This window comes from Cyprinodon variegatus, unplaced genomic scaffold (assembly GCF_000732505.1).
Source record: "Cyprinodon variegatus isolate N-32 unplaced genomic scaffold, C_variegatus-1.0 Scaffold264, whole genome shotgun sequence".
NCBI classification, from domain to species: Eukaryota; Metazoa; Chordata; class Actinopteri; order Cyprinodontiformes; family Cyprinodontidae; genus Cyprinodon; species Cyprinodon variegatus.
Genome location: NW_015150717.1, coordinates 461,315 through 487,378, shown reverse-complemented (window position 1 = coordinate 487,378; position 26,064 = coordinate 461,315). Strand labels below are relative to the sequence as shown.

At 37.5% G+C, this 26,064-nt stretch overlaps 1 protein-coding gene across 1 annotated transcript in view; it reads left to right on the top strand.

Moving 5' to 3' along the window:
* The window catches only part of LOC107089750 (netrin-G2-like), a 94,935-nt gene that overhangs the window by 15,394 nt on the left and 53,477 nt on the right, over positions 1–26,064 (top strand). Inside the window, exon 3 of the mRNA XM_015382700.1 lies at positions 3,920–4,563. Coding sequence (XP_015238186.1) covers positions 3,920–4,563 — 644 coding nt within the window. The remainder of the gene's footprint in view (positions 1–3,919; positions 4,564–26,064) is intronic.

Genomic DNA, 26,064 nt, shown 5'->3' with positions numbered 1-26,064 from the left:
AGAGCTTACATCATAAAGAAGAAACTGCTGCTTCCTGTGATACTCCACTCCAGATCTTTTGAAAATTGACCGCTCAGCCTTTATAGAACTAGAAGGAGGCGATAAAGAGTTCAAATTCACAATAGTTGCAGAAAGACAAAGTTTTCACTTTTTTGGCCACTCCCCCAGCATTTCTTCATTTGTATGCTCAGCATGTTGCAATACTCATATTTCTATGCAAAAGCTGCTCTGCAAACAGACCTCTGGGAGGCTCATTAGAGCGTGCTTTGGTTTGAACATGTTAAAGCACCCTACTGATTTCTGCCGCCATTTTTCATCGAGGATTTGCAAGTAAACTATTTACATCAACCCTTTAATGCTGGCAGGGGCTTTGAGTTTGCTGGTAAAAAGATCTAATTACAGATGAAATCACTTTAAAAAAAATTAGGCAATAAAAAAACTGCTTAAGTAAAGTAAAACGTTTCTTTTTAAGTTTCTTTTAATTATCTAAAGGTTAGTGATCCAGCATTTATGCATTTGTTAGAAAAAGTTTAATATGCGTAAGCTGATAAAATAATAGGGTGTAGTAAGGATTTTAAGTAGGGTTTGTGTCTGAAATGATCAACTGCTAATTATACAACTTACTGTGGCAGTTAGCTGAGGCGCAAGTGCTTGGTAACTTACAATGTGAACGAGAGCCATCAGTTTAAATATCTCAGATTTGCTAAGAAAGACATCAACTGAAATCTTACAAACTGAATGAGTTGGATTTATTAGGTGATTGATGAGATATACCACAATATATATCGGTAATATTGTGCTGTAATATTGATTTATTATCTAAATAAATTGCACATCTCTTGTTAGGCTTAATCCATAATTTTTCAGATTTTGGAGATCAAGAAGCACTTCAGAAAGGCGCATTATTAGTCCAAACTTTTTGATGCCAAAACAGCGGGAAGACTTACCGATCCTGTTGATCACTGCGACTCCTCGATCAACAGTATATTTCAAACAGCCTGCATCTGGTCCCAGTTGTGGTCTGCAGCTGTAGAAAAGCAATGGGTGGCAGTAATTCCGCTGTCTTATACTTTTTGAGTTTTGAATGAGTTACTGTATATCCAACAGCATATTCAGGCTCAGCAGCAAAACCATTGCTTTATTTCTTTCAAGCACAAAATGATCATAATTAACGAGACCAAAGGCTCGAAAACATAAATTTCAGTGTAATTAATCTATAAAATATATTTCAGCAAGTAAATTGACTGAATGATAATAAGAAAACAAGCACATTGAATATGACTGCACACAACTATAGTGTCAGAAAAAGGGAATTTTGTTTCCTGTATCAGCTTTATACTGTCCCTAATGAGCAGATGGCCACTTTGTTGTTTTGTTTCTTTTTTCGATCAAACTGCATTCTGTGCATCCTCATCCATGCAGCGGGAATCCTCAACCAATCATCACAGATTTGCCTATTTCTATCAAAAACATAGTGGCCTTTAAGGTTATATATGGAAGAAACATCTCTAGGGGATGCCAAAAACTTGCATGCAGTCTTTCAGAAATTCCCAACGTGAGACACAATTGAAAGAAATGGGAGCATACCTCTTTGCCTTAACTTGTCTCAAAGCTGATATATTTATTTTAATGTAAGCAAGAAAATGTTTTCACTTTCACATTATTTTTCAAAAATTATCTTGCTTAAAAAAACTTTCCTTTGAGCAGCATATTTATTTGTTTACTTGATTACTCGTCTGGGCATTTTGTTTAGGGCTAATATCCTACCGCATCAAGAACAGCTTTTTAAAATGGGCCTGTGACATTTTTAAAGACTGCAATCAGGTGCTATCGTAATTCCTATACAAATAAAAGGAAGAAAAAAAAACAGAAAAATAATGAGCAAGCTAATGAAAAAATGCACTTTCTATGCAATGTTCACTCTTTTAACCCTACTGTAAAACAATTAACATTGTCCTTTTATTTATCATAAAATAAAAGAGAAAACTGAGCTACTGCCACTGTATCAATGTCAAGAAAAAAAGACAAAATTGAACCTAAAGAAAATATTTAGTCGAGGAAGGTATTTGCTTTGTTTTAAATTAGGAAAAATAAATTATTGTGTTATTGAATGATTGAAATAGGACATAAATGTGTGCAGTAATTAATGATTACAAGAAACTTTAAGAGGATTTAAAGCTAATAATTTACAGTGGGAGATACAAGGAACTGGCTCATTTGACAGACTGTATGACTTTAATAAATAGTGGAAAAAATAATTTACCCTTATCAAAGTAATTAGCACTTCCTGGGGGCACACAATGAGCCTTCTGTATCTGATACAATCCAAACAGCACCAGAGCTGAGTTTAGCAAATTAAGCACCAAGAGAGATGAGCACAGATCTCTGGGAATTCTTTGAGCCAATATTTTGACTTCTGTTTTGAATGGGCTGTCAGAAAACTGGCAGATAAAAGTCAGCTATGTGAACTCTGCAGCTAATCTAAGCTTTGTGAGTCTTCCAGCCACCTGTCTGTAACACCACTTTGGAACATGTCAGGCTTCATTTACAAAATAAAGTTGTTTTGAATACTATCTATTCGGTGATTATACACTGTATTTGTGACCACAGCAAAATTAGAGTATCTTTTATTTTATTTAATAATTTAAACAGACCTGATGTATTGTGGAATATGCAGGTAATTTTATTTTTTTATTATTATTACAGTAAATCAACATAAATGACAACACAGGATGCATTTACAGAGATAATATACCAACCCAAAAGCCTCCCTCCCACACTCCCTCCCCTCACCCCCTCACATTCATTCATATTCATTCACCCATTCATTCGTCCACAAATTACATTTTCAGAATAAACATATGAGAACTTCCCATCGGTTTTTATATTATTCATTTCAACCATGTAACTTTCTAAAGTAAAAAAATGCTGAATAAATGTTTTAAAGAATTAATACTAAATGAAAATCTATTTTTGGCTTTAAAGATAAACCTTTTACCAAGTACAATAATTAAATTAACTAAGTCGTGACTGTCGATATACTCTCCCAGTTAAACAGAAACCACATGAAGCTTCATAGACAGACCAATCCTTAAACACATCTTTTTAACTTCCAGTTGCATTAGAAGGGAAATTAAATTCTTATTTATGGTGTACAAACATTTTAGAATAAGAACAAAAGTCATCTCTTTGTGCAGATGAAAGGAGGCTTGTGTGGATCTGGTAATAATCCTGATGATTTTTTTATGTTTGTACTGGGGCAGTAGTTTCAAAGTCTTGGCGTTAGTTGAAGTGGAGGATCAGTTCTTTAGAGTTAAAGTGTTGCAACACTCTGCTGTCCATGCAGTCCCCCTGACCTTCACACTCCATCTTCAGTTGTTTAGTATCTTAACCTTTAAGACCAGTTCAGTTGCTTGGCAGACTCTACCCCGCTTATATTGCTTGATTTGGATTAAATGATCTTATAATTTTTTTCTTTCAGGTTTTATTGCTGTTACACTGTCACAAGCACAAAGCAATGAAAATGAATTCTCTGCATTAAACCGATCCCCTTGGGGAGCAGTGGCTGCCATTGTGCGGCACCCGGGGAGCACTGTGGGGTTAAGGGTCTTGGTCAGAGACCTAGAGTGGCAGTCTGTGGGAGTGGAGCTCAAACTCAGAACCTCAGGATTCCAAACTCTATAAACTAACGACTGACTTTTGGACATTTTAGAGCAAATTTATTAGTAAGAGATTATATTGCTTTGGATTAAAGGATTGTACCTAATACTACTAAAGCTTTTTTTCCTTCACTGATACTTACTCTACTACATTTAAAGCTTTTCTGTACTATTGTGATGTAGATGACCAAACTCCAATTATGATCCAAATGTTTTGGTTATTTACTGACCTTGCTGCTTCGTCTTTATCTCTTTCGTAGGAGAACCCATACTTGTGCAGCGATGAATGTGATGCCTCCAACCCAGACTTGGCCCACCCTCCTCAGCTGATGCAGGACCGTGAACGCAACGGCCTAATCACCTATTGGCAGACAGTAACCTGGGGTCGACACCCTGAGCCTCTGCTAGCCAACATCACCATGTCTTGGAACAAGAGTCTGGAGCTCACCGATGACATCCAGATCACGTTTGAATACGGCCGTCCCACAATCATGGTTCTGGATAAGTCCATGGACCACGGGAAGTCCTGGCAACCGTACCAGTTCTATGCTGATGACTGCCAAGACGCCTTTAACATGCAGGCCAAACAAGTGCGTGACCTCTCTCCCACAAACCTCACTCGGGTCATTTGTACTGAGCAGTACTCGCGCTGGGTTGGCTCCAAGAATGATAAGAACGTGAAGTTTGAGGTGAGGGACCGCTTTGCTGTGTTTGCTGGCCCTCGGCTGCAGAATATGGACAGCCTGTACACCCGCATGGAAAGTATGAAGGGACTGAGGGACTTCTTTACCTTCACCAACCTGAGGTTGAGGTTGCTGCGGCCTGCGCTCGGAGGCACCTACGTCCAGAGAGATAATCTGCTAAAGTACTTCTACGCAATCTCCAATATTGAGGTTCCTGCAAGGTATGGAATAACTGTTTTCTATTTTTCACTGGTTTACACGTTTGTTAAAAAGAGACTAATTATGTAAGAAAGACAGCAGAAACTCAATACCTCATAATATATATTGATAAAAAAGGAAAAAAAGGAAGATATTTTTACCCATGCCTTTTGAATTCCTGTAGTTTTTTTTCATAATTGTTGGGAATTACTCCCATAAATATGTAAAAAAGATTTCTGTTTATTGCCTCTACCTGTAGTTACAAGATAAACTAATCGCTCTAGAAATCAATAGGCACAGAAATAAGTATGTTTTTATTAAAAAAAAATACATAAAAACAATAACAAAGTTAATTTTTATAGATACGATAGGGATTTATTACAATGATAAATAGAGAATTGTCAAGAGAATACAATGCAAACACTTACACTTACAGTATATGGATGCATGAAATGATATAAGTTAATAATGATAGCGCGAAAAGATAAAATGGCATTGGTTGGGTAGAAATAGGTATTAGTCAACATGCAAATTGTCCTAAAATGTATGATTATCAGAAGAAATGTACTTTTTTAATAGGTAGAAAGGTTGTTTCATGTAGTCTTTCATTCATTCAGTCATATCTGTCTTCAGGTGCTATTACTGATGGATTTAGAAAAAATAATTGAGTATCAGTATTTAGTAGAGATCTTGTTTGACCCATTCACTACTCAGAGAAATTAAGATATCTATGTAATTTATTGAATAGTATCTACTAAATTATAAAAGGGACATTAGAGTTGCACCTCTGCAGAATGCAACACTTTGAAGTTGGTTGCCTGAAAAAATGATATAACGGTACCTGCCAATTTCTATCTAAGTTTTTTCAACAAAAAAATTCTTGCTTTGTCAGCGTTTTGGAAACCTGCTCATATATAATTGTTTTTGTCACTTTTTTTTCTTTTTTTTTAAAGAAAATCAGCTGAATCCATTCCATACACTCTGTTATCTTTATTTCTGTCTCACAGAGACACATTCTAGTCCTGCTGAATATATATAATGGGAACCATATCACTCCCATTGGCTCCCACTGCTTTTCTGTAATTTCCACTCTTTTTATACTATAACCCTGACAATAACCCCAAACCTAGCAGTGCATACCCAGCCTTAACCTAAACTCAATCCACTCCCTAGTCCTAAACCCAACCATTAGCAAAATGGAATTGAGGACCAGCAAAATGTCCTCACTTTGCTTCAAACTGTTTGCAGTTTACTGGTGAAATCTGAGAAATGATTCTTACCCTGATGCAGAAACAGGAACGCACACACACCCACAACCGGCACACATGCACACACCATGTTAATACTTGATTAAGTCGAGAAAGAAGGCTTATAAGGTTACACTGTTGCAGACTTAGCAGTTTCTTGCTGCTAGATGTAGAGTCTTTTCAGACTCTTTTAGCTCACGCTTTAAATAGTTCAATAAGAGATTTGTTGTTTGAGATACCTCTGTGTTTCTGCAGACTAAAACCAGGATCATCTGTGAAACTCTCAGATGTGAAGGTATAAAAAGGCTTTACTTCTTTACCTAACAGGCAACAACAGTGCTGGAGAAATATTTGACCTTAAAAAGCAGAAGCATTGATGTGAGAGTCGCAACATTTTCTGTATTTTTTTTTCTTTTTAATTAAAACTGATCTAAGGCATTTTAAAAATAGGGAATATGCAAATATCAAGTTCCATTCTGAAACCTCTTTGATATTAATGCCTTATATATATTATCTGAATAGATGTATTTATTTTTTGATAGATTCTTTATCTCAAACATAATTTCTGAGGTACAGCCTCAGTTTGCTGCTTTATTAGTTGTTTAAGATCATGTTCTGACTATGCAGCACCGTGATTAGCGCTGATTTATTGTTAAAATAAAGCTGCGCTTTTCCCTCCCAAATAGACAGCCACCAATTTATATTCAGTTTTTGGTCTTTCCATGTATGCTTTGAATGTTTTACCTCAAAATTGTCTAATTTTTCCCACCCCATTAGCAGCCCCCAAACATGCATGTTAGGCTAACTGGTCCCTCTAAACCTCTGTTGTGTGAGTCTGTGCACGGTGTCTCTGTTGGCTTTTTGATAAATTAGTTTATTTTCCTGTTATCTGTTAGGTAGATTAACAGGGTACAGAAAATAAATGGATGAATGGATGTTCTCTGAAATGTTATTCTTTGTCAAGTAGTAAGTAAAGTAAGAAATAAGAACAGTAATAACCTATGTATAACTGAAATTGATCTAAAAGAAAAAAGTTAAAGATAGCGCAAGTGAAGAACAAAACACAAAAGCAGTTGTCACAGAGCCTCACATCTCATTCTATTTTAATCTTTGAAATTGTACTTAAAACGGTTAAATAAGCTTTTCATACATTTATGGAAGTGGTATTTAAAGCTCCAACATGAATTCAGGGGAGTTCTTCTGTGGTAGAGTGCATTATATGATTTAAAGATTGAAATTTTAAGAGTCTTGCCTTGCAATTTTGCACTTAAGTGCTTCAGAGACTAATTTCAATGAAAATACTGTTGGCTACATTCAAACTCTAGAACCTGTAAATTATATAATAGATCCTTTTCCACGATCATATGTGACAGACAGCAAAACTCCCCTGGTGATGAACATACGCTCTGGTTTTGACATGCATGCACAGCAGCTGTGATCAGAGGGCTTCTCAGAATGACCCCACTCTCAGCATGAATCGTGGTGTGCCTGTCACTGGACAATGATTGATGACAGAAATAAAAGGAGTCGGTGGTCGAACGTAAACCGTGATCCACATTCTGCCAGAGGATCGTGAAACCCTGACGTTGCAACTCTGTGACAGTGAACGATGTTCCAGCGATCATGCACCTGCTTAGCATCAACAAGCCATCTCTTCTTCCTTTCAGAGTTATTATTCCAATCAATACAACGAGGCTGACATTTCAATGGTATTTAACATCCTTGTTGGGATGGCTGTGGATTGGGACAAATTTGTGTATGCAAGTCCATTTGTGTGTGCAAGATGTTCAGGTTGCTGAGCAAAGAAGGGGGAAAGTGAAAATGAGCGTCTGAGTGGGGCGTTGACCGATGTGGGTGTCTGTAAATGCATGTCGGCGTGTGAGGAAAAGGTGTTGGGAGTGTTTGATGAAGTCCTGAGTGTATGCTGACACAGCACACATACACATACACACACACACCAGCGGCCCTTTGGCAGAGGGCCTGCAGGTATTGATCACAACCACTTTTCAGCCTCAGCACAGGATCAAACAGAGAAGGGCTACCAGGCCAATATTTAGACCATCTCTTAGCCTGATCATCCATCCATCCATTTTCTGACACACTTATCACCTTAGGCTGACCCTAAACAAAGTCAGTGAATCTAATGACTAGTCATCAAAACTGGCTAATACATAAATAATATGTTTTCTTTCTTCTTGGCTGTATCTTCTAAACCCTGGGTGCCTAAATCTAGTCCTTAAGAGCTACCATTCTGCATCTTTTAGATGCATCTCTTCTCCAAAATGCCTAAATCTAATTGTGGGATTCCTGCAGTGTGTGATTCAGTTCAGTATAGGCCCTGTAACGAGCCTCTCATTAGATTTAGCAGAGTTGGAAAAGGGATGCTTCTAAACAGTGCAGGTTTGGACTTGCGTAGACGCTGTAGACTTACATAATATTCAAATCTTTTTTTTGAAATACCCCCGAGCTTGACTTACTTATGTATATAGAGATGTAATGAGAGACAAAAAGGTCACAGCAATCTGGCTTTTTGCTGTTGAATCTTTCTTGTGATCAACCACCCAGAAACTCAAACATTGGATTTCGCTCGATTAGCGAGGTAACTGCATCCAGAAACTAATTTCAGTATCAGTGGTGTGTTTTTTTAAGTAAACCAGAAACCTATAAGCTATTTAAGGGGAAACTGTGCTGCAGTTCATTCCGGATACAAGAAAGAGAGGTTATCAACAACTAATAGGAAGGCTGAGAGCTGCACAGAGAAGTTCACTTTTACCCTCTATTCTTGTTTTGCAAATGTTTAAAACATTCTCAGAGTTAAGAGCTAACACCATCCTTCTTTTTTCATTGCATGAAAATAAGACACAGCTTCTGTTCCAAACATTAATTATTAACTGACAACAGGAAGACCATAAAAAAAAACTTTGAGTGTTTTTCACATCTACTCTAACTCAATTGTTCTGAAATTGGAATCCAGTTTTGCTCAAATTTGCGTTAGCAGGTCAGAATTGTGTATAAAAAACGATCCAGTCCTGCATCTCTCCTAAAATATGGTTTTAGTCATTACTAACTTTTAAAAAAAAAGTTTTTTTAATTCTCAGCCAGAAATTTTATTTGGTGGCAGGTTGTGTCAGCATGCAGTGAGGACCCAAATTTAGCCCTGCTGAGAATGACTGAGGCCAGTCCGTCTTCCGCCCTGGCCACCCGCACCTCCCGTAACATTATCACCGATCAATAAGTTATTCTGGGCAGCCAGGAGGGGTATTAGGTGGTAGCAGTGGGAGGGAGGGGGGGGGTCCTCAACAGTACAGTACAATCAGGAGATTCTGATTCTTACGGCTGGGAAATTGATTCTGGGGAGCAAGACTATTAGTCAATGCTCTCTGGACAAAAGGCTAAGCTATTTCATCTCGTCTCATCTGGCCTCTGTAACATATTGGGATTTCCAATGCTTAAAATTTGAATAATGAATATCCCACTACGCTGGCGCTCCATCGTGGACGGCACACTGAAATGGGTTTTATATGATCAGGACCGAGTGGCAGTGTACCGCAGGTCGCCTCAGTAATGAGATATGCCAGCATTATCGATGGAGAGAGGGTTGTAGTCACTTCCTGGCTGTATTGTCTGTCCTCTGGCTTCTTGTTGAGGCTCTTGGACTGAACCCAGTTAAAAGTAATTATTATTAGTTGACTGTTCTTAATGATTTGAATTGAGGCTGCACAGAGACAGCAAAACAAGCCCTTTTCCATCAATCAGTTCCTTCTGCTGGATGAGTCCCTTATATGTGTGCTGTTACAGTGACTGGCCAAGGTCTAACAAGCCTCAGGTGCTCAGGGATAAATACTGCTGTTTTATCAATATACTGTATATAGAACCCAATAATGTATTAGGTGCAAACCTAGGCAAGTTAAGTTTGATGAAAGAGCGATTTGTTGACAAGATAAAAAGGTTGAGCTGGCTGCATGTGAGAGGACAGCCAAAGGTGGAGCAAGTGTTTGGAAGCTGACAAAGACAGAAGAAAGGTCAAACAGAGACCGATTCAGATTGGACCGAGTCAACAGAATATGATTCAGCATCACTCGTCTCTCTCAAGGTTAAATGGGATGTGCTAAGGAACTGGCTCCAGTATAAACTCTAAGTAAAGGTGTTTTAGATTTTAAAAGCCCAGGGATTTATGTTCATTTTGCAGGCTGGATTCAAACTGCAGATGAGGGTATTTCCATATCACTGGTGGACCATATGAAAGCTATCTCTGACCATCAAAAGACAGAGTAGCAAAATCTCAGCTCTATCATCATTTAGATCAGTGAAATGATATTCGCCAGGAAGGCTCACTCATAAATAGGGCTCTCAAATTCTCCCTCATCCATTCGACCTCCATCTCTCCATGCCTGCACCGTTCTGTCCCATCTGTCCGGACCGTGGCGCAGACAACAGCAGCCCACAGGTCTGCATTATGGATTAGACATAGGGTCATGGATTGGGCCTTTTTCTAATGAAATAAACAACAAATCATATGGTGGGTCTTTATAATGGAATAAAGCAAAGGCTCCAAGCTCAGGAAGAGCCAACTAAGTGGATTAAGGCCAAGAGAGAGGAAAGGAGATGGAGCAGGATGAGGGGCTAGACAAAGTCTGCGTTGTTGTTTTTTTCACCCCTGCCTCTCAGGGCTTGTAATCGCTGCAGCATCAGGTTCTCTTCTCCTTGACTTCTAAATTTGATTTGATTGGAGAAGATGACATTTAAGAGAAGTCAAGTAGTCTGAGTGTCTCTTACTGTGTTATGGCAGTAAGCTGAATCAGGTGTAAAGAGCAACAGTCAGCAAATGTGCCACATTACACCACTGATCATTCTTCCATTACAGCATCATGCCATTCAGCTGCAAGTCAGACAAAGTTCATGAAAATATTCATAGCAGATGAAATATCATTTTTTGCACAGCTTTCAACAATTTAGCTGTTGGAATAATACTTTTTTTTTGGTGTTTATTAATTTTTGAGTTGTGCACAGACTTTCTTAAGATAAAAGTTGGGGTAGGGAGCTTCAATAGAGAGTGTCTCTGAAAAGAGATTTGATTCCAGTGTAATCTCAGATTTAGAGAGCACTATCAGGTCAGCTTAAGAGGCACAGTCATTGTTAAACACTCATTAAGAAAACTCATACAGGAGAATCTAACTACTCAAACTCTGATTTGGTTTTATAGAGCAACATATTTAACTGATTTGTGTCCATTCAACTCAGGTCATTTCCTTTAAAAATAGTGTTGCTGTTTTTTGGGAAAAACAGTTGAGATTTTCTTTTTCATTTCCACCCAATTATAAGAACCAGTAAAATTTGAAATAGTCTAAATATCTTCCTTTGCACCATGGTAACTAATAGTACAATACAGTGTACTGACTAGACTCTGTAGACTTAATCCCTAATTACATTGAGTAGGTTCAGTCTTGTCTGAAAGCAACAAATAATTGTTTTCCAGTGGTGTGAATTTGTTAAGAGCTGAACTGGCAAAAAAAAAAAAGGTATTCAAATATTACGCCTTCAGAAATTTTTTTTATTCTTTACGTGGTCATGTTGTTCTATGCCTGCTTGACTCGTTTATCCGCCGTGTGTCTGTGTTTCTCTCTGTGCTATTCTGGCTCCCCCGCTGATCGAGCTAATGTGCTGAGAGGTTTAAGCTCTCCATCTCCTCACAAACTGGCACAGGAAACTTTCCATTGGTGTACATGTTTAAAGCACCAGCAAGTTTTTTTTTTTTTTTACAACAGCTTTCATGTTTCTCTTTGTTTTGGGGGCTTATTATCAGCCAGACACAGAATTTTTCTTAATAATCCTTCATGAAGTGGTAATATGTGTTTTTAAATGTACCAAACTTAGAGATGAAAAGAAAAAAGAAAATTTTTTTTGCTGGGGAAAGCGATGTTAGTTCTTTTCTACATGTAACAGAGGGCCAAAGGAAGGGTATAGCATGCATAGATTTACAACCAATTAGCAGATAATATAGAGGCACATTGGAAGGTAACCCTGCATCGCCTGCACATGATCAGATGCCACATCATCTTTGACAATTGGTAGATGCAAGGTACCCCCAAAAAACTCACCCATGTGGGAAAATAATGTCTAATGCGGCAAATTACAGCAGTTTAGATTATGTGTCACAGAAGATGCACTTATAGTTCACGCTTGTAAATTTTTCAACAACTTTGACACTCTTTAATTTAATAATAGCGCATAAAAAATGAAATCATTGCAAGATTCTCATGGTGTCAAACTCTTTTGTAAAAATTCGAGCTGGGATTTTACCATATTAATTTTTAACTAATTCATTACAGAAGATAAATCAGTAGACTATCCCCTAATCTGTTAACACTGATGGACACACTGTAGCTCTGTTGAGGTGAGTTTGCATGATGCAAAGAAGCAGAACAGGGTAGGTTGAGTACCAGAGGCACAATAATTTAAATACAGATTATTAAAATGACACCAAAGTTCATGTTTTGGATAATGGTCAATAATTTTTTTATCGTTATCTCCCTTTTATCTCCTCCATATCTTTTCCTTTTTTCTGTTTTTCCTTTCCTGTTCTACTTACATTGCAGTGTCCATATAATCTGTAATACTCCCCGCATGTATAAATATATGCATAAATCAAGCGGAACGCTATGGCGATAGCCGTACTGCTCCACTTGTGAATGTAAAATCTGGTAAAATTATTCTTATTGCCACATTGCCAGACAGGACACTCTAAAAAAAAAGGATATTGGTCAATCACAGACCTGATGATGGATCTGTTAAAGTTCACATATATGTATTTTCTTGATTCAGTTATTATTTGACAGCTGCTATTGCTAATCCTTAAACAAGAAATTAATCTCATTTAATTGAGCTGATTACAGAACCTTGAAGGAATAATTTTTCTAAAATAAATTAGTTCCTCTACTCCTGAAAGTGTCTCTATAGTCATGATTCCTCCCCAGAAACCACAAAACTCGAATTGCTATTCTCTGCAAAGAACTTCTTATTTCTGTATATACCCTATTACTTTTACATACACAGGAAAACAATTAGCTGAGTTTTTTTCTAAATACAACTGTGTATATTGGGGTCTAAGTCAGATATTTATTCATAACTATAAAACTTTTTTACAATGTATTTCTTCGCTCATTTGGTGTTTACTCTTTATTACACATTTGTATTCAGTTGCTTTTATTTCTGGGTATCTTCGTTGGTCATTCATGGAAATTTCTTCCACTGAGGGACAAATAATCTATTCACACAAAAACATAAAACACCAACAGATTTAAAGACATCTGCCACCACAGAGGAAGAACTGTGGAGATTTTCCTTATTCTCCCTGTATTTTTACATAACACCAAACTGGGGAAAAGATTGAGCTCAACGATAATGTGTAAAAGGATTTCTCTGCTATAGAAAAATAATCATCATCTTTCATCTTGGAAAAGTAAACTGTGAACAGAGAAATAAAAGTGTAATGTTGCGTATGCCATTCTCCCTTGTTCCTGGTTGTCTTCATCACTGGTTTCCAGTGTTCTCTAAGATGCCAAACCAGGGGGCAACTCCTATGTGACCAACTGCAGGGGATTCAAAGAGGTCATTTCAAAAAGTATTTGTGACAAACTCAAGACCACAGGTAGAAATAAAACACTAAATCTGGTTAAAAACAATAGAAAGTAGTCCACAAGTTTCCTGCAGAGGCTGCTTTTATGCCTGCCCACAAGGATGAATGAAGCCTGCTCCGTTCAAACGAACCTGTAGAAACAGCCGCTTCTCTGGAGACTTATGCATGAGTGAATCTGCCAGGTTCACCTCCTTTTTATCACAACTCACATGTTCACATGCAGCTCACTGTAAAAATGAAAAGGAGACCAAACTGATTAAGCATATCTGTGTATTGTAGTAAAACCAGTTAGAGTAAAAAAAAAAATTGTCTGTCAGGTTCCGTCCTTCACAGTACTTATGGGCTTCTGAACTAATTTTAAAAATACTCTTTTTAAATTTAAGGTAGACTTGTACAGACCTTTTTTCAATAATTAATCTGTTCCTCTCATTATACTGTATGTTTCGGATTCTGCTTTGTACGTTTTGTTTACACAGCATGTTGTGACCTTTAAATGCAAAACGTTGATCCAGTTTGAGCACACAGAGAAAGGGATTTTTGTTTATTCCTCTTTGAAAAATCTCTCTATGTCATCCAAAGTCATGGGTCCTCTCTCTTGCTCCTCACTCTTCATCTAATTTAGTTAAATCTTTGAAGTGTGATGGAAGCCGAAGGTTTAATTTTTTGTGTCGGAGGTGTACCAACTCTGTCTTGACATGACTGTATGAGCCACCAGCGGGGGAGTGGCGGTCTAGTGGTTAAGGCATTGCGCTTGGAATCAAGAGGTTCTGAGTCAAGCCCCACTCCCACAGACTGTCCCTGAGCAAAGATCCTTAAACCCACACTGCTCTCTGGGCACTGCACAATGGCAGCCCACTGCTCTCCAAGGGGATGGGTCAAATGCAGATAGTTCATTTCGTTGCTCTCTACTTGTGGCAGTGTAATGACTGCAATAAAATTAGAACTTTTCAGAAGTAGTTTAATGTCCACGATGCCATGTGTCACAACATTCCCAAGGTCACTGAAAAGAGAAACTGACCCACAGCATCACAGGTCCTACATCAAACTTAATAGTGGATATTATGTGGTTTTCTGAATATTTATCTTTTGATTCACATTTGACTCCTCTTAAAGGTTTAGAGGATGATCTTTTATTTCCAGGTGGATCATCTAAATAAGTGGTCTTCCTAATTGTCAATCATTCTGGTGATATGTTTACGTAAGGCCGTCCTACATGCTCATCCCAGTAGCTGTATTTTTCTGCGCATGCACACATTCAGGTGTATATCTGTGGTGAGCTACGGTTTCAGACATCCATTGAAGCTCACCTTTCTCACACCTTTCTCACAGCGGTTCTTTGGAAGTGGCAGAGGTTCGTAAGAGAAAAAGTGTGTACAAAGTGTATGAGAAGAAAAGAAAGACCTCGGAAGAGGCAGATATGTCATGGAATGCTTCTCCTTACAAAGCATTATGGGATTTGCTGTCACAGCGGCTCACTGTCGCCATAGGCTGCCGCTACCTGACAGTGGCGACTAATAACAAAGATGGTGCAGGCACCGCACAGTGAATGAGGAGTTATGTTATAATGGAGCAAAAAGCAATGATCATCTGTCCGAATGGTCATTTAAATGAGTTTGCTATAAAGTCCACTATATAGTCCCTGCTCTATATAGTGATTGAGGAATTTAGAGGTTAGGGTGGACTTTCGGGCACAGGAAGCTTCTATGAGCTATGAGAACAGCAACTTTTAAACCGAGCGTCTAGGAGGAGAAATGGGCTCAGTGAGGGTGGGTCTTTTAAAAAATATGCAAAAATCATCCACAATTCATTTAAGTTGTTTATTGTTAAAACATTTCAGTTAACAAACAGTATAAAACTCTAAAACTTCTTTCCTTTCCTTCAATATGTTCTAAAAGCATTTGTTTATTTGTTTTTAGATTTGGTTTACATAATAATGCCACTTTTTGCTGCAAGTAATCATAATAATGCTTCAGAAACTTATTTGCCTTTTTTCAGAATCTTCCTTAATGTGCTTGGTGACAAGATAAACATAGAATATTCTTGATTTTTTGTTACAGTTCTGTCTTGCCAAAGTTAGACAAATATATTAGTCAATTTTCATGAACCCTGACTTGCGATGTTTAAAAGACATTAAGTTGATTTAAATACCACGTACTCTTGTCTTTCACTTTTTTTTTAAGATATTAGCCACACCTTATATACTCACAGAACAACAAGAAATAACAGTTTGCTGATTAAAAGGTTTTTTGAAAAAAGATTAAATACAAAAGAATATTTTTACTAAACCATTCAATACAGCCCAGTATATGCTACACTGGCCAAGGGGTGCAAACGCAGTGTAAATTCATAATTTCACAGCAAATTCAAAAAGTACTGCAAACACAAAAAAGGAAGCAGGCAAACTCAAAAATCAGATAAATAAAAATAAAACTTGCAAACAAGAAATGATGAATGGGACAGAACCTGCAAATGCAAAAAATGTCCAGAGGATATCTGAAGGAAAGAAAGAAAAGTCAATTTTTTTCTTTAAATCTTTTTAGATACCTAATCTCTGTTAAGATCCTGTCTACGACTTTACTAAGAATCTGGACCCACATGAGTTGATTATTGTCTCACCCTATGGGTCTGGAGTATTTCCAATATATGGGGTTAGTTTGCAGCTTTTCTTAACTTGCAGTTTTTTTGCCACTGGCAGCTTTTTTACTTTTCATTTGTTTTTGTATGTTAGCATCAGTTATATTTTTCCAGTGGGTGTGGTTTTTGCATTCCATGTCTCCTTTCCTGCTTTCCTGCTTCTGATTGTAGCTGTTCTCTTTTGCAGCAGTTTTTTTCCATGTCTGTCTTATTGTGTGTGTGTGGGGTGGGTGGTGTGTGTGTGTGTGTGTGTGTGTGTGTGTGTGTGTGTGTGTGTGTGTGTTCATCTATTTTTTTGAGTTTGCCAGTCTCAATTTTGTATTTGCATGACTTTCTTAATTGGCAGTTCAATCATTTATTTGTACGGAATTTGCACCCCTTAGCCACTAGTTAAAGGTTTTAGTTTTAACTCACCTTTATACTTTATCTTGATTGACTATATTATTCAGAGAAATGAGTGATCAAAGTTCCTCCGTTTAGCAGAATAAACGCCTTAAACGTAAAAGCTTAAAGTTTATGACCATTTATAAAAAATAAAGATAAACTGCTGCGGAAACATGCTCATTTAAACTTGCAAATCACCCATTATATAACCCTCGTGCTGCAACACTGTATCCTAAGGGAAGGACTAATTAGACCCTTAATGGCTTTCTGCTGCTAATCCTACTTGTACAAAGGTTTTTGTTTCAGTGGAAGCGTGAATGAGGACGACAGGGCAGATAGTGGAGAGTCTTTGTTTCTGGGCTTGCCCCTCCACTCCACAAGAGAACGAGGAAGGAACAGATGCTTACCCTCTGCCCCCACTCCCTGTTCTTTAGGGCACTTCATTCTTTTTTCCAGTGTCTCAATGAGCTTGTTAGAGTGACTTTGACTTTGGAGACTGCCACTCTATTTTTGAATTACTCATAAGTTTTCTTTTCCCGTCCTTAGCAGACGAAAGGTGAGCGGATGGGAAGTGTAAGCCAGGATAAAGGAGAGAAAAGAGATGCAGGCAGATGATGGATTAATTCCTAGTTTCAGGGGACTAGTCGGGGAGCGGGATTTTGTGATGAATGATGTACGGTGTGAAGCTCTGTAAATATTATTCACCAGTTAACACGGCCACCATTTATCCATGCACACAGCTGAAAACTTCCATGTGTAGTGTTGGAATAAAACACCACTTTGCGCTGAAATTATTGTCAGCTATTTTCTGTCACATGATTTCATCTGGTAGAAGTAACAGAAGAAGCACATTACTAAGAAGAAAACTGAAAATAACATATTTTCTTTTAACATTTTCTTTTATATTAAGCTATTTTTACCTGGATACTCCTAAATAAAATCGCCATCAGAAAGCATTAAACTGGTAATTAAAGTACATCTCTATTTACTTTGAATTTTAGTATTAAGCTGTAAATACAGCTCTCTGAAAGCCTCAGATGCCTTATGGTTCACGATTGCCAAAAAACGTATGTGAGCATTTTTAATTGACTGAACTTTAACCCAGGACCCAGCAAAGAGAAGCACAGCAAGCCCAATGAGCTTTAGAGAACAGCTACTCATGTAGGAGAATGTACTGACAGATTTTTTTTTTGTGATGTACCCTGAAAATCTGGCCTTCACAAGAGACTGGCAAATGAAAATTATTTTTTAAATAAACAAATTATACATTTTGTTAGAAGTCATGAATGGGACATAGCAAACTTGTGGAAAGTGGTGCTTTGGAGGCATTCATGCAAAACACCATCTTCTAAAAGTTTGTAAACTCACACACAAAAATGTCTTGACATTTGGGATGGAGCCTGAAACTTGTTGCATGAGGGATTTATTCCCCTTAATTTTTCTTAAGAGAGAACGCACCTTTTCACTTTTGTTAGTAGCACTTTGACTTCCTTGCATAAAATGCACTATAATTTAAATTAGTCATCATAATCTTTCTTATTTCTTTTATACTTATAATAATATAATATAATATAATAAGGTACACTGCTTTTCACCTCTTCTTTTTATTCACGGCCACTCTCAAGCATCAAGTAGCTCAAGCAATTTAAAACTGTCTGCACGTTTATCCTATGCACATGCAGTCTTTAGCATCTGTCCCTCCAAAAACACAGGGTTAATGCGGGTTTTTCAAACACAGGTTGACCCACTAATAATTGGCATTTGGTTCTCCTTCCCATTGGCAAAAAGTTGAGTTTGATCCCCAAATGGAAAGCTGTGTAGCCTCGGTGCCTGGTGTCTGGTGAAGCCATCACACCGGGTTAGCATTGATGAAGTCACCAGTGCAAAAGAAATAAGGAAAGTAAACAATGGAGAGCAACAGGTAAAGAAGCCAGGGCGTAGTAAGTGTTTTTTCCTTTTGTCTATCCAAAACCCTCTAACCAGGGCTTCTCCATGTTTATTGAATGTAAACAGAGCTGTTTTAGCTTGTTAGGTTAGAAGTGACTGGCGCAAACTTGTGATGCACTTTCGTTGTGCTCAATGGTGTCACATAGATTAGCAGGCTGACCCATGTCTGCTGTTCCCACAGTACGTAGCATTGCTGTTTGAAGGCCATTTTAGCCTGGGTCAATTGCCAAATCGTTTGACACGGTTTAGTGAGCTGTTCCCACTGCCACTAAAAGATGATTGTTCCCGGGTTTAAATGTTTTTTTGGCAAGTGGGAAAGAAGTACAAGTTGCCAAAGAAAAGAACATAAGAAATCACAAAGATTTTCCAGCCTTAACTGAAAGTAAGTTTTGTCTGATGTGTGCAGGATAAAATTAGCACCCAAATACATTTCAAATTTTAGACTATAAGAAACATCTTTAAAAGCAGTGTATCACTTAATATTGTTTCCTGGTATTCACATTTTAGGCAGCCTTACTTTAGTTTGTCTCATACATTAAAGGATTAGATGGTGGAAACATTAAAAAGTTTTATATTTTTGATATTTTTGAAAGACATAACAAAACGCAATGCCTGACATTCCGGTTCCTTCACAGCACACCTTTACTTTGAGCCCCTCCTATCTTACAGTGACTCCTCCTACCTGAGTTATCTCCCTTAGAGGTACCCAAGTCTTAGAAACAGACCACTTTTTAAATCATTCATGAGTGCTCCCTGGAAAAGAATGGCATGCGGAAAGCTGTGGAACAGTGAGGTGTCATCATTCCTCTCATATGCAATGATTTATGACGCGACGGTTGTAACTGATTTGATAATCACAGTTTATTCCCTCTCACAAAGGAAGAAAGTTATAGTCAGCGATTCTGCCTGTTTTCCTTTCATTTCTTTTCTCTCACAGATGAGTATTTTTTGCCTCCCCACCCCCTTCAGTAGATTTCTTCTCTCCCACGTCTTACCCATAAACATCCTTTTTAAAACAAAACCGGGAAAAAAAAGAAAAAAGCATTTGCACTGTGCCTTACTTTACATCTGGTGAGAAGGAGAATCTCTTGACACCGTAAGCATGCTCTGAAGCTGAAAAGCACTCTGGGAATTGTAAGTTGGAGAACATGAGGTGTCCTTGAAGAGATAGCTTGTTCTCAGTCAGCCACATTCATTAGCATAGCATTATTACAGTTATAGTGTGATCAAAAACACACTGCCATCTCTACTGTTGAACTGTCTGTGTAATTACAGCCATGTTGATGGGTACCGATCAACAACTCATCAGCTGAAGGCTCAATGTGCGAGAGAGAGAAAATAAACGCTCATGTGTTTTTTCGAGAAAGGTTCTGTCCCCTAGAGTTAGCAATCAGAGTTTGATTTCACAGACTTTCACTTTAACCAAAATCTGGTCCCATCGTGGACCTTGATGACAGACAGCAGCGTTCGAGGTCAACCAAACAGATCTGCAGAGGATGTCATTAACAAACTGACTTATAAAAACAAACCACAACAACTCTCTAACTTATGAAAAGTTTAGGACTATAATCAAAGCTTTCGATGAATTTTTAAGGAACGCTTATCTGTGGCATCAGCAAAATATGTTATTCTGCTGTTGTCTGATAGGGTTATTGCAAATGCAGAATAAATAGAATAGAACAAAATAGAATTCAACTTTATTGTCATTACACTGTCACAAGTACAAAGCAACAAAATTAACTCTCTGCATTCGTCTTTACCTATATCTGTTGCACATCTTTCCTCTGAAGAGACAGGATATCACATCAGCTGATCTTGTGAATTCAGCAACAACTGATTCAATGAATTATCTACAGTACATATCACAATAAATGCAGATTAATGTTATATTTTTTATTTTCATATGAATGCATTCCTGTTTAAAAATTCATAAATAAAACCCTTGGCCATTTTCATGCGGTTGTATTGTTGGCTAATTATCTAGGGATTGGCTTTATTATCTGTAATCAATTAATCATTCAAAATCTCCAGTCACTTCCAACTTAGCCTACATTTGAAGTTCCACAACACTTGAAATCAAACTGTTTTTAAACCTTATTATTGCCTTTATCTAAGACTAAATAAAGTCATAAAAAAATAAACAATATGCCTCTCTTGATGAAATGAGCCAAAATCATACTGAACGGTGATCAGATCTTCAACTGAACTGAGATTTAAGTTTATCTTTACACGCCTACTGAATATGGATTCCCTAAAGACCAATTTAGGATTTATAGAACTTTACTTCTGCTTTTATAAAATGCTTTGGCATTCTTACTACTTTTTTTCTATTTGGAATAAAACATTAACATTTAGCTGTAGTATAGGTATGCAGTGGGTATTTAGTTTTAAGATAAGTTACTAAACCAACCATTAAACTTACATCTGTAGGCTAATTGTCCGTATCATTATTATGATTAAATGGGACAGAATTTTCACAATGTTTATCAAAAAAAAAAAATCCACAGTTGCAACTGATCCCACTGATTAGATACCGGCAACATGTCATAAATCTATCCAATTTCACAAATCTGCTTTTGTTTATTTGTCTCAGTGAGCCTGTTATATGGAATTTTTTTTAATGAAACTTAAACTGCAACCTGACAAAAATTTCTGAAAAAAGAATTAATGATATTTTTAAACATGTTTTATAAGCTTAGATATTCATGACTTCCCAAAAGCCAGTCTCAAAGAGAAAAAAAACTTTATTATTAGACACCTTAAACACTTATACAATTTGTCATGCAGAAATTGAAATAATAATAATCTGACACCACCTCCCTCCCTCATAGTCAGATTTACAGTTGTGTAGAAATTACATCCAACAATCTTTATATGCGTAAGACTTCCATATCAAACACCGCAGCCACACTTCCCTGGATTTTGAGTAGCTTTCCAGTTTGGGGACGACTGCAACAACCTAAAAGCCCTCTTTAAGTACCTTTTGGCTCAAGGTTAGTTATCGATTAATCGAAAAAAATAATTGACAGATTAATCAATTTGCAAAATAATCATTAATTGCAGCCCTACTTCATTTCATGAACATGGAAATTCAGTTTCACACATGCCTCAAAATAGAGCTTAGTTCAACCTATTAACCATTTATCAATAATATAGTAATTATTTGGCTTTTCTAGGAACATCTACTTAATGAGTAAGTTTTTGTTTTCCTTCACAGTGTAGCTAAAGACAGCCATTGTTCTTTTCTTTTTTCCCTAACTAAGACCCCCAAGTTTAAGTCCTTGTGCTAATTGTCTTGCTAAGTGCACAAGTGGGTTTTGATGCTCTCCTTTATGCTTTCCCTTCCCCTGTTCATCCCTCCTCCTTTCTTTGCCTCTCCCCTGGCCTGCAGGTAGCTTTTCACCCGCTATGACTAATGATGTTCTCTCAGTCTCAAGGTTTTGGTAGGATAATTATATTAACCCTTGTCCTCTGGATGATCCCAAGTTGGCTCCTCCTCCCCGGGCATTCTCCCCTCGAAGTTCTCTTGGGAATTAAGCTTTAATATTAAACAATGGGAGTAAAGAGCCCTGAACAGTATTGGGTGTTTTCTTTCAGCTTGTATTTCTGTGTATGTTTTAGAGCTTAGAGATCATTTCACACAAGTTATTCAAACAAAGAATTTAATTTGTACAAAAATTTGAAGGTGGTTCTGTCAAGCCAACAGTTGTAGGTTTGTTCGAGTCTGCATCTTTAAATCTGTAAAAATATTAGACATCAGAGTAGCAGTATTAAACTGGTGGAGCCCAAGACACTTAGGAACTGAGGATGTCTTTAGTCCAGACCACAAATGACTGCAGTGAAAAAATGATCATCTGAGAGAGGCCTGCTTCTGGTTCTCGCTTGAAAGTTTATTTTCTCACAAACCTAAATCCAATTTCAATAACTTTGTCATTAAAATTAGGCAGCACAGCAGTGCATTTCTCTCCAGTATTAACAAAACAGATTCAATAAAAGTTAGAAGTTGGAAGGGTTTTGCAAATCACCAGAATATTATTGTAATATGCTCCACATAAATATTGTGTCACATTGGAATACCTTTACTGCTGCTGCAGAGAAAAGGAATTTTTAATCACACTATAATTTCTGCCTTATTTCATTTACGATTCAATTAGGTAAATAAACACATTTCAACTGTAAAAGATCTCTTTAATTCGTGTGTTTGTTTGTTTTTTTGTTTCTGTTCACATGATGATTAAAACTGCTGGATGACCAGCCCATGAGTGCTTAGTTTCTGTAATTTTTGCCCCCTAAGCAATTTAAATAAATAGCCTTGCTTTCAAACATGCATTTGTTAATTGAGAGATCTGAGAGGCGCAGAAGTCCTGCATGGACTCTGGTTCTTATCTATAATCGCTGCTTTTTTTAGTCTTCTACATAAACAAGAAGCTGATACAGATATCCCGCAGAGTTATAACACCCTTAGGGGGTTTCGAAGCTCTGTGGGGGAACAGAGAACAGGAAGGATCTCCCAACAAATCCCATCCCTTCCTAGCATTTCTGCCTCTTCATCACTTTTTTATTCCTCCCATTGCCTCCCTTCTCCCATTACTACTTTCTCCTTGTTCATATCTTAAATAAGAGAACTTATAACAACCCCTCTCCCTCCATCTCACACCCAATTTCCTCTCACCCCAGGTGTTACTCTTTGTAAGAGTGTTCATTAAAACAAATTCAGCAGCAGTAAGTAGTCTGCAGGGAGGTTACACTTTAATATCAAGCGCAGTTTTATGGTGATTTCAGGACATTCAGGGTTGGACAGACCAGGGCTGGGACCGTCCTCAGTGGAAGTGGCATTGAAATGCATCGACATGTCTGCCTCAGTAAGACAATGTCTGTGTCATTACTCCCCTTGCATCACTATTACAGTTTATGTGAGATCTGTAATTATCAACCCCGTCCCATTGCAGGGTGAGCCTTCTCAGTGGTCATTCACTTCAGATGGTGCCTTCATTAATGGGTGATACATTTCAGTGAGGAAATATTCTAAGTACAGCTTTTCATTAGTATCATGGGGTGGAGTTGCTGATATGGTGCTTTTACTCAGCATCCCACATTCCCCCATTAGCCTAAACATAGACTAAGGCAGGTGTGATGAACATTGGATCCTTTTGTTGGATGTTTTCAACCTTAAAATGTCCTTACTGGTGTTATTTATATATAGAAGGAGATGATCTAACAGTATGGGATTTTGGTGATGCATATGTTGGCTTATTAAAATAAATGAGATAAGGTTACAGTATTTCTATACTAAGAATCTACATGCTTGTAAAAATGTAGGATGAACCTGTACTTATATATTAACACACACCTTTGGTGCTAGTTATTATATTTACGAATTAGTTACTATCAATTTATCAAAATTTAAACACAAGGTGACACACTCTCAAATTAATCCCATTTACATCCAAAAGCCTTTACTTAAATCATAAAAGTTATTGCAAATGGAATAAAAAGGAAGAACAAAAAAAGTTGTCTTGGTTTGATTTGACCTAAGCATCCAATGCAACTGCTCATAAATTGGCAAATACCACAGCAACCCACAATGCAATGCACAAACTAAGAGCCTTAGTAGCCCATGCAGCCTCTCATTAAAATCTTAAAAGAGGCATTATGTAAATTCTAACTGAACAATATCTTCAAAATAGCAGATCGACACCTAGTACGGTAGTTCAGCAACAACACCTCTGTAAGCATGTAAAAAAGAAATTCTTCTCTCCGAAAGCAGCATATTACTTTGCCCTGTTGTTTTCAAAGGCCAGCAAAAACAGTACACAGCTGGCATGTAACCCACACCTGAACTGCTTCAATATATAGCTCTCTCACTCTCAGCAGACTCTGCTGCAATCATGAGAGTAGTCCTCTGAGGTCTGGATAGCAGAACAGGACGTGCCCCGGCTCCATTATTTACCTGTTTGGTCTTGTGCATACATGGCTTACTTCAGAGAATGGGTACCTCAAAGCAAGGCCTGGTTTGCCTGCTGGTCTATTACATGACCCAAACAACCAATCACATGGCTGCTCTCAGGTTGGAGCACAAGTATGGCACGCAATAGCCATTTATTTTATGCTGTGTAAATAATTTACCTGTAAGCTTAGTCCCACAAAGTCTCTCCTTGTCCCTCCATCTATCCCACATTAAAGTGCACGGTCACAGACTGAGGCACTTCCTTACTGAGTGCATGCTGTGCTAAAATAAAGAATTATCCCCAAAACACACCAGGGAGTTCACACATTCATCGTCCAGCATCCGTACTGCACACACAGGCTACAAAGACACACAAGGTGTGGATTGCAAAGACAGTCAAGGTCATCCCTCCAATCTGAATAATTTAAGACATCTTTTTGCTTGACGCATCTCTCAATGTTTTATCTGACGCCAAAGACATCCACCAGCTCCCCTTGACATTAAATGTATTTAACAAGTAAAACCACTGGTTTTGTGTGTGTTGTATTTATAGGAACAGGACACACACACTTTTTTTGGCCTCTTATTTTCATGTTAACAGTCTTAAAGAAAGTCTTTGAAAAGAAAGGTTCACTGGTTGTAAGGACCCCTACTGATGGAGAGCTGTAGGTGCAATGCAAAACCTAACAAATTGATAAAAGATTAAAATATTTTGGAACATAAATAAAAGTTTTGTCCTGCTGTAAAATGAATACAAATTAACTCAAATTTTTGTTCATCAGTCATAACAATGTGACCACAATATTGAACAGTTAATAAAAAAGTCAAACTTTGACCAGAGTCAGTTTTAAATTTATTCTGAAGGGTCCTTTAAACAAAACAATCAAATTTCTGTGTGGCGTAGGGTTGGGACGGTTTGAGTATAGTCTTGGTATCAATCCAAAAAAAGAAAATTAAAAACAAAGTCTTGGTATCAGTTTGGCTAACCCAGTTATCAGGCTTTCAGATCAAAAACAATACAGCCAGAGCTGCACTCTACGATCCGACCTTCAAAAGCAGAGCAAAAAAGGCAATTGTCAAACCAGAGTAAATAATGGTCATTTTTTCAGCTATGATATTGTTTTGGTCTCATGATAAAACCAATAACCAAACCGAGGCACCTAGAGACAGGAAGAAAAGAAACAACATCAGATGGAAAACTCGGAACGGATAGTATGATTAAAAGAGCAAGGTGGGGCTTGTGAGCGGGCTTTGTTAACACATTCACTGTTACTTTCAGTTTGGACAGCTGAACTATAACTGATCAGCAGTAAAGCACCACTGTTTGATGTTAAACTGCATTTGCTATATGTGATGCACCAATATACTATGACATTTCACTGGTACTTTAATCAGTAATTGGTTTAAAGACCTATGTTTATTTAAGACTGTTCAGGTACCTGAGTTTTTACGTAACTACATATTTTATTCATTATCTTTATCCTCTTTAAAGCCAAAATATTTTACAGACGCACAATCTTTGGGCTACTTTTGGCTTTTTTCTTTTAAGTTTGGATAACTTCTTTTGCCAGTCAGTTCTTCAGCTGATTTTTTGTTGACACATTTTAAAAAAAAACTTTTTCTTTTTGGATTGCACACCTGGTAAAACTGTCTTTAAGCCCCTATCGCATTATTTTTATTCATCTGACAAGTATGGGATTTACCTAACAACAGGTATTCTTCACTGTAA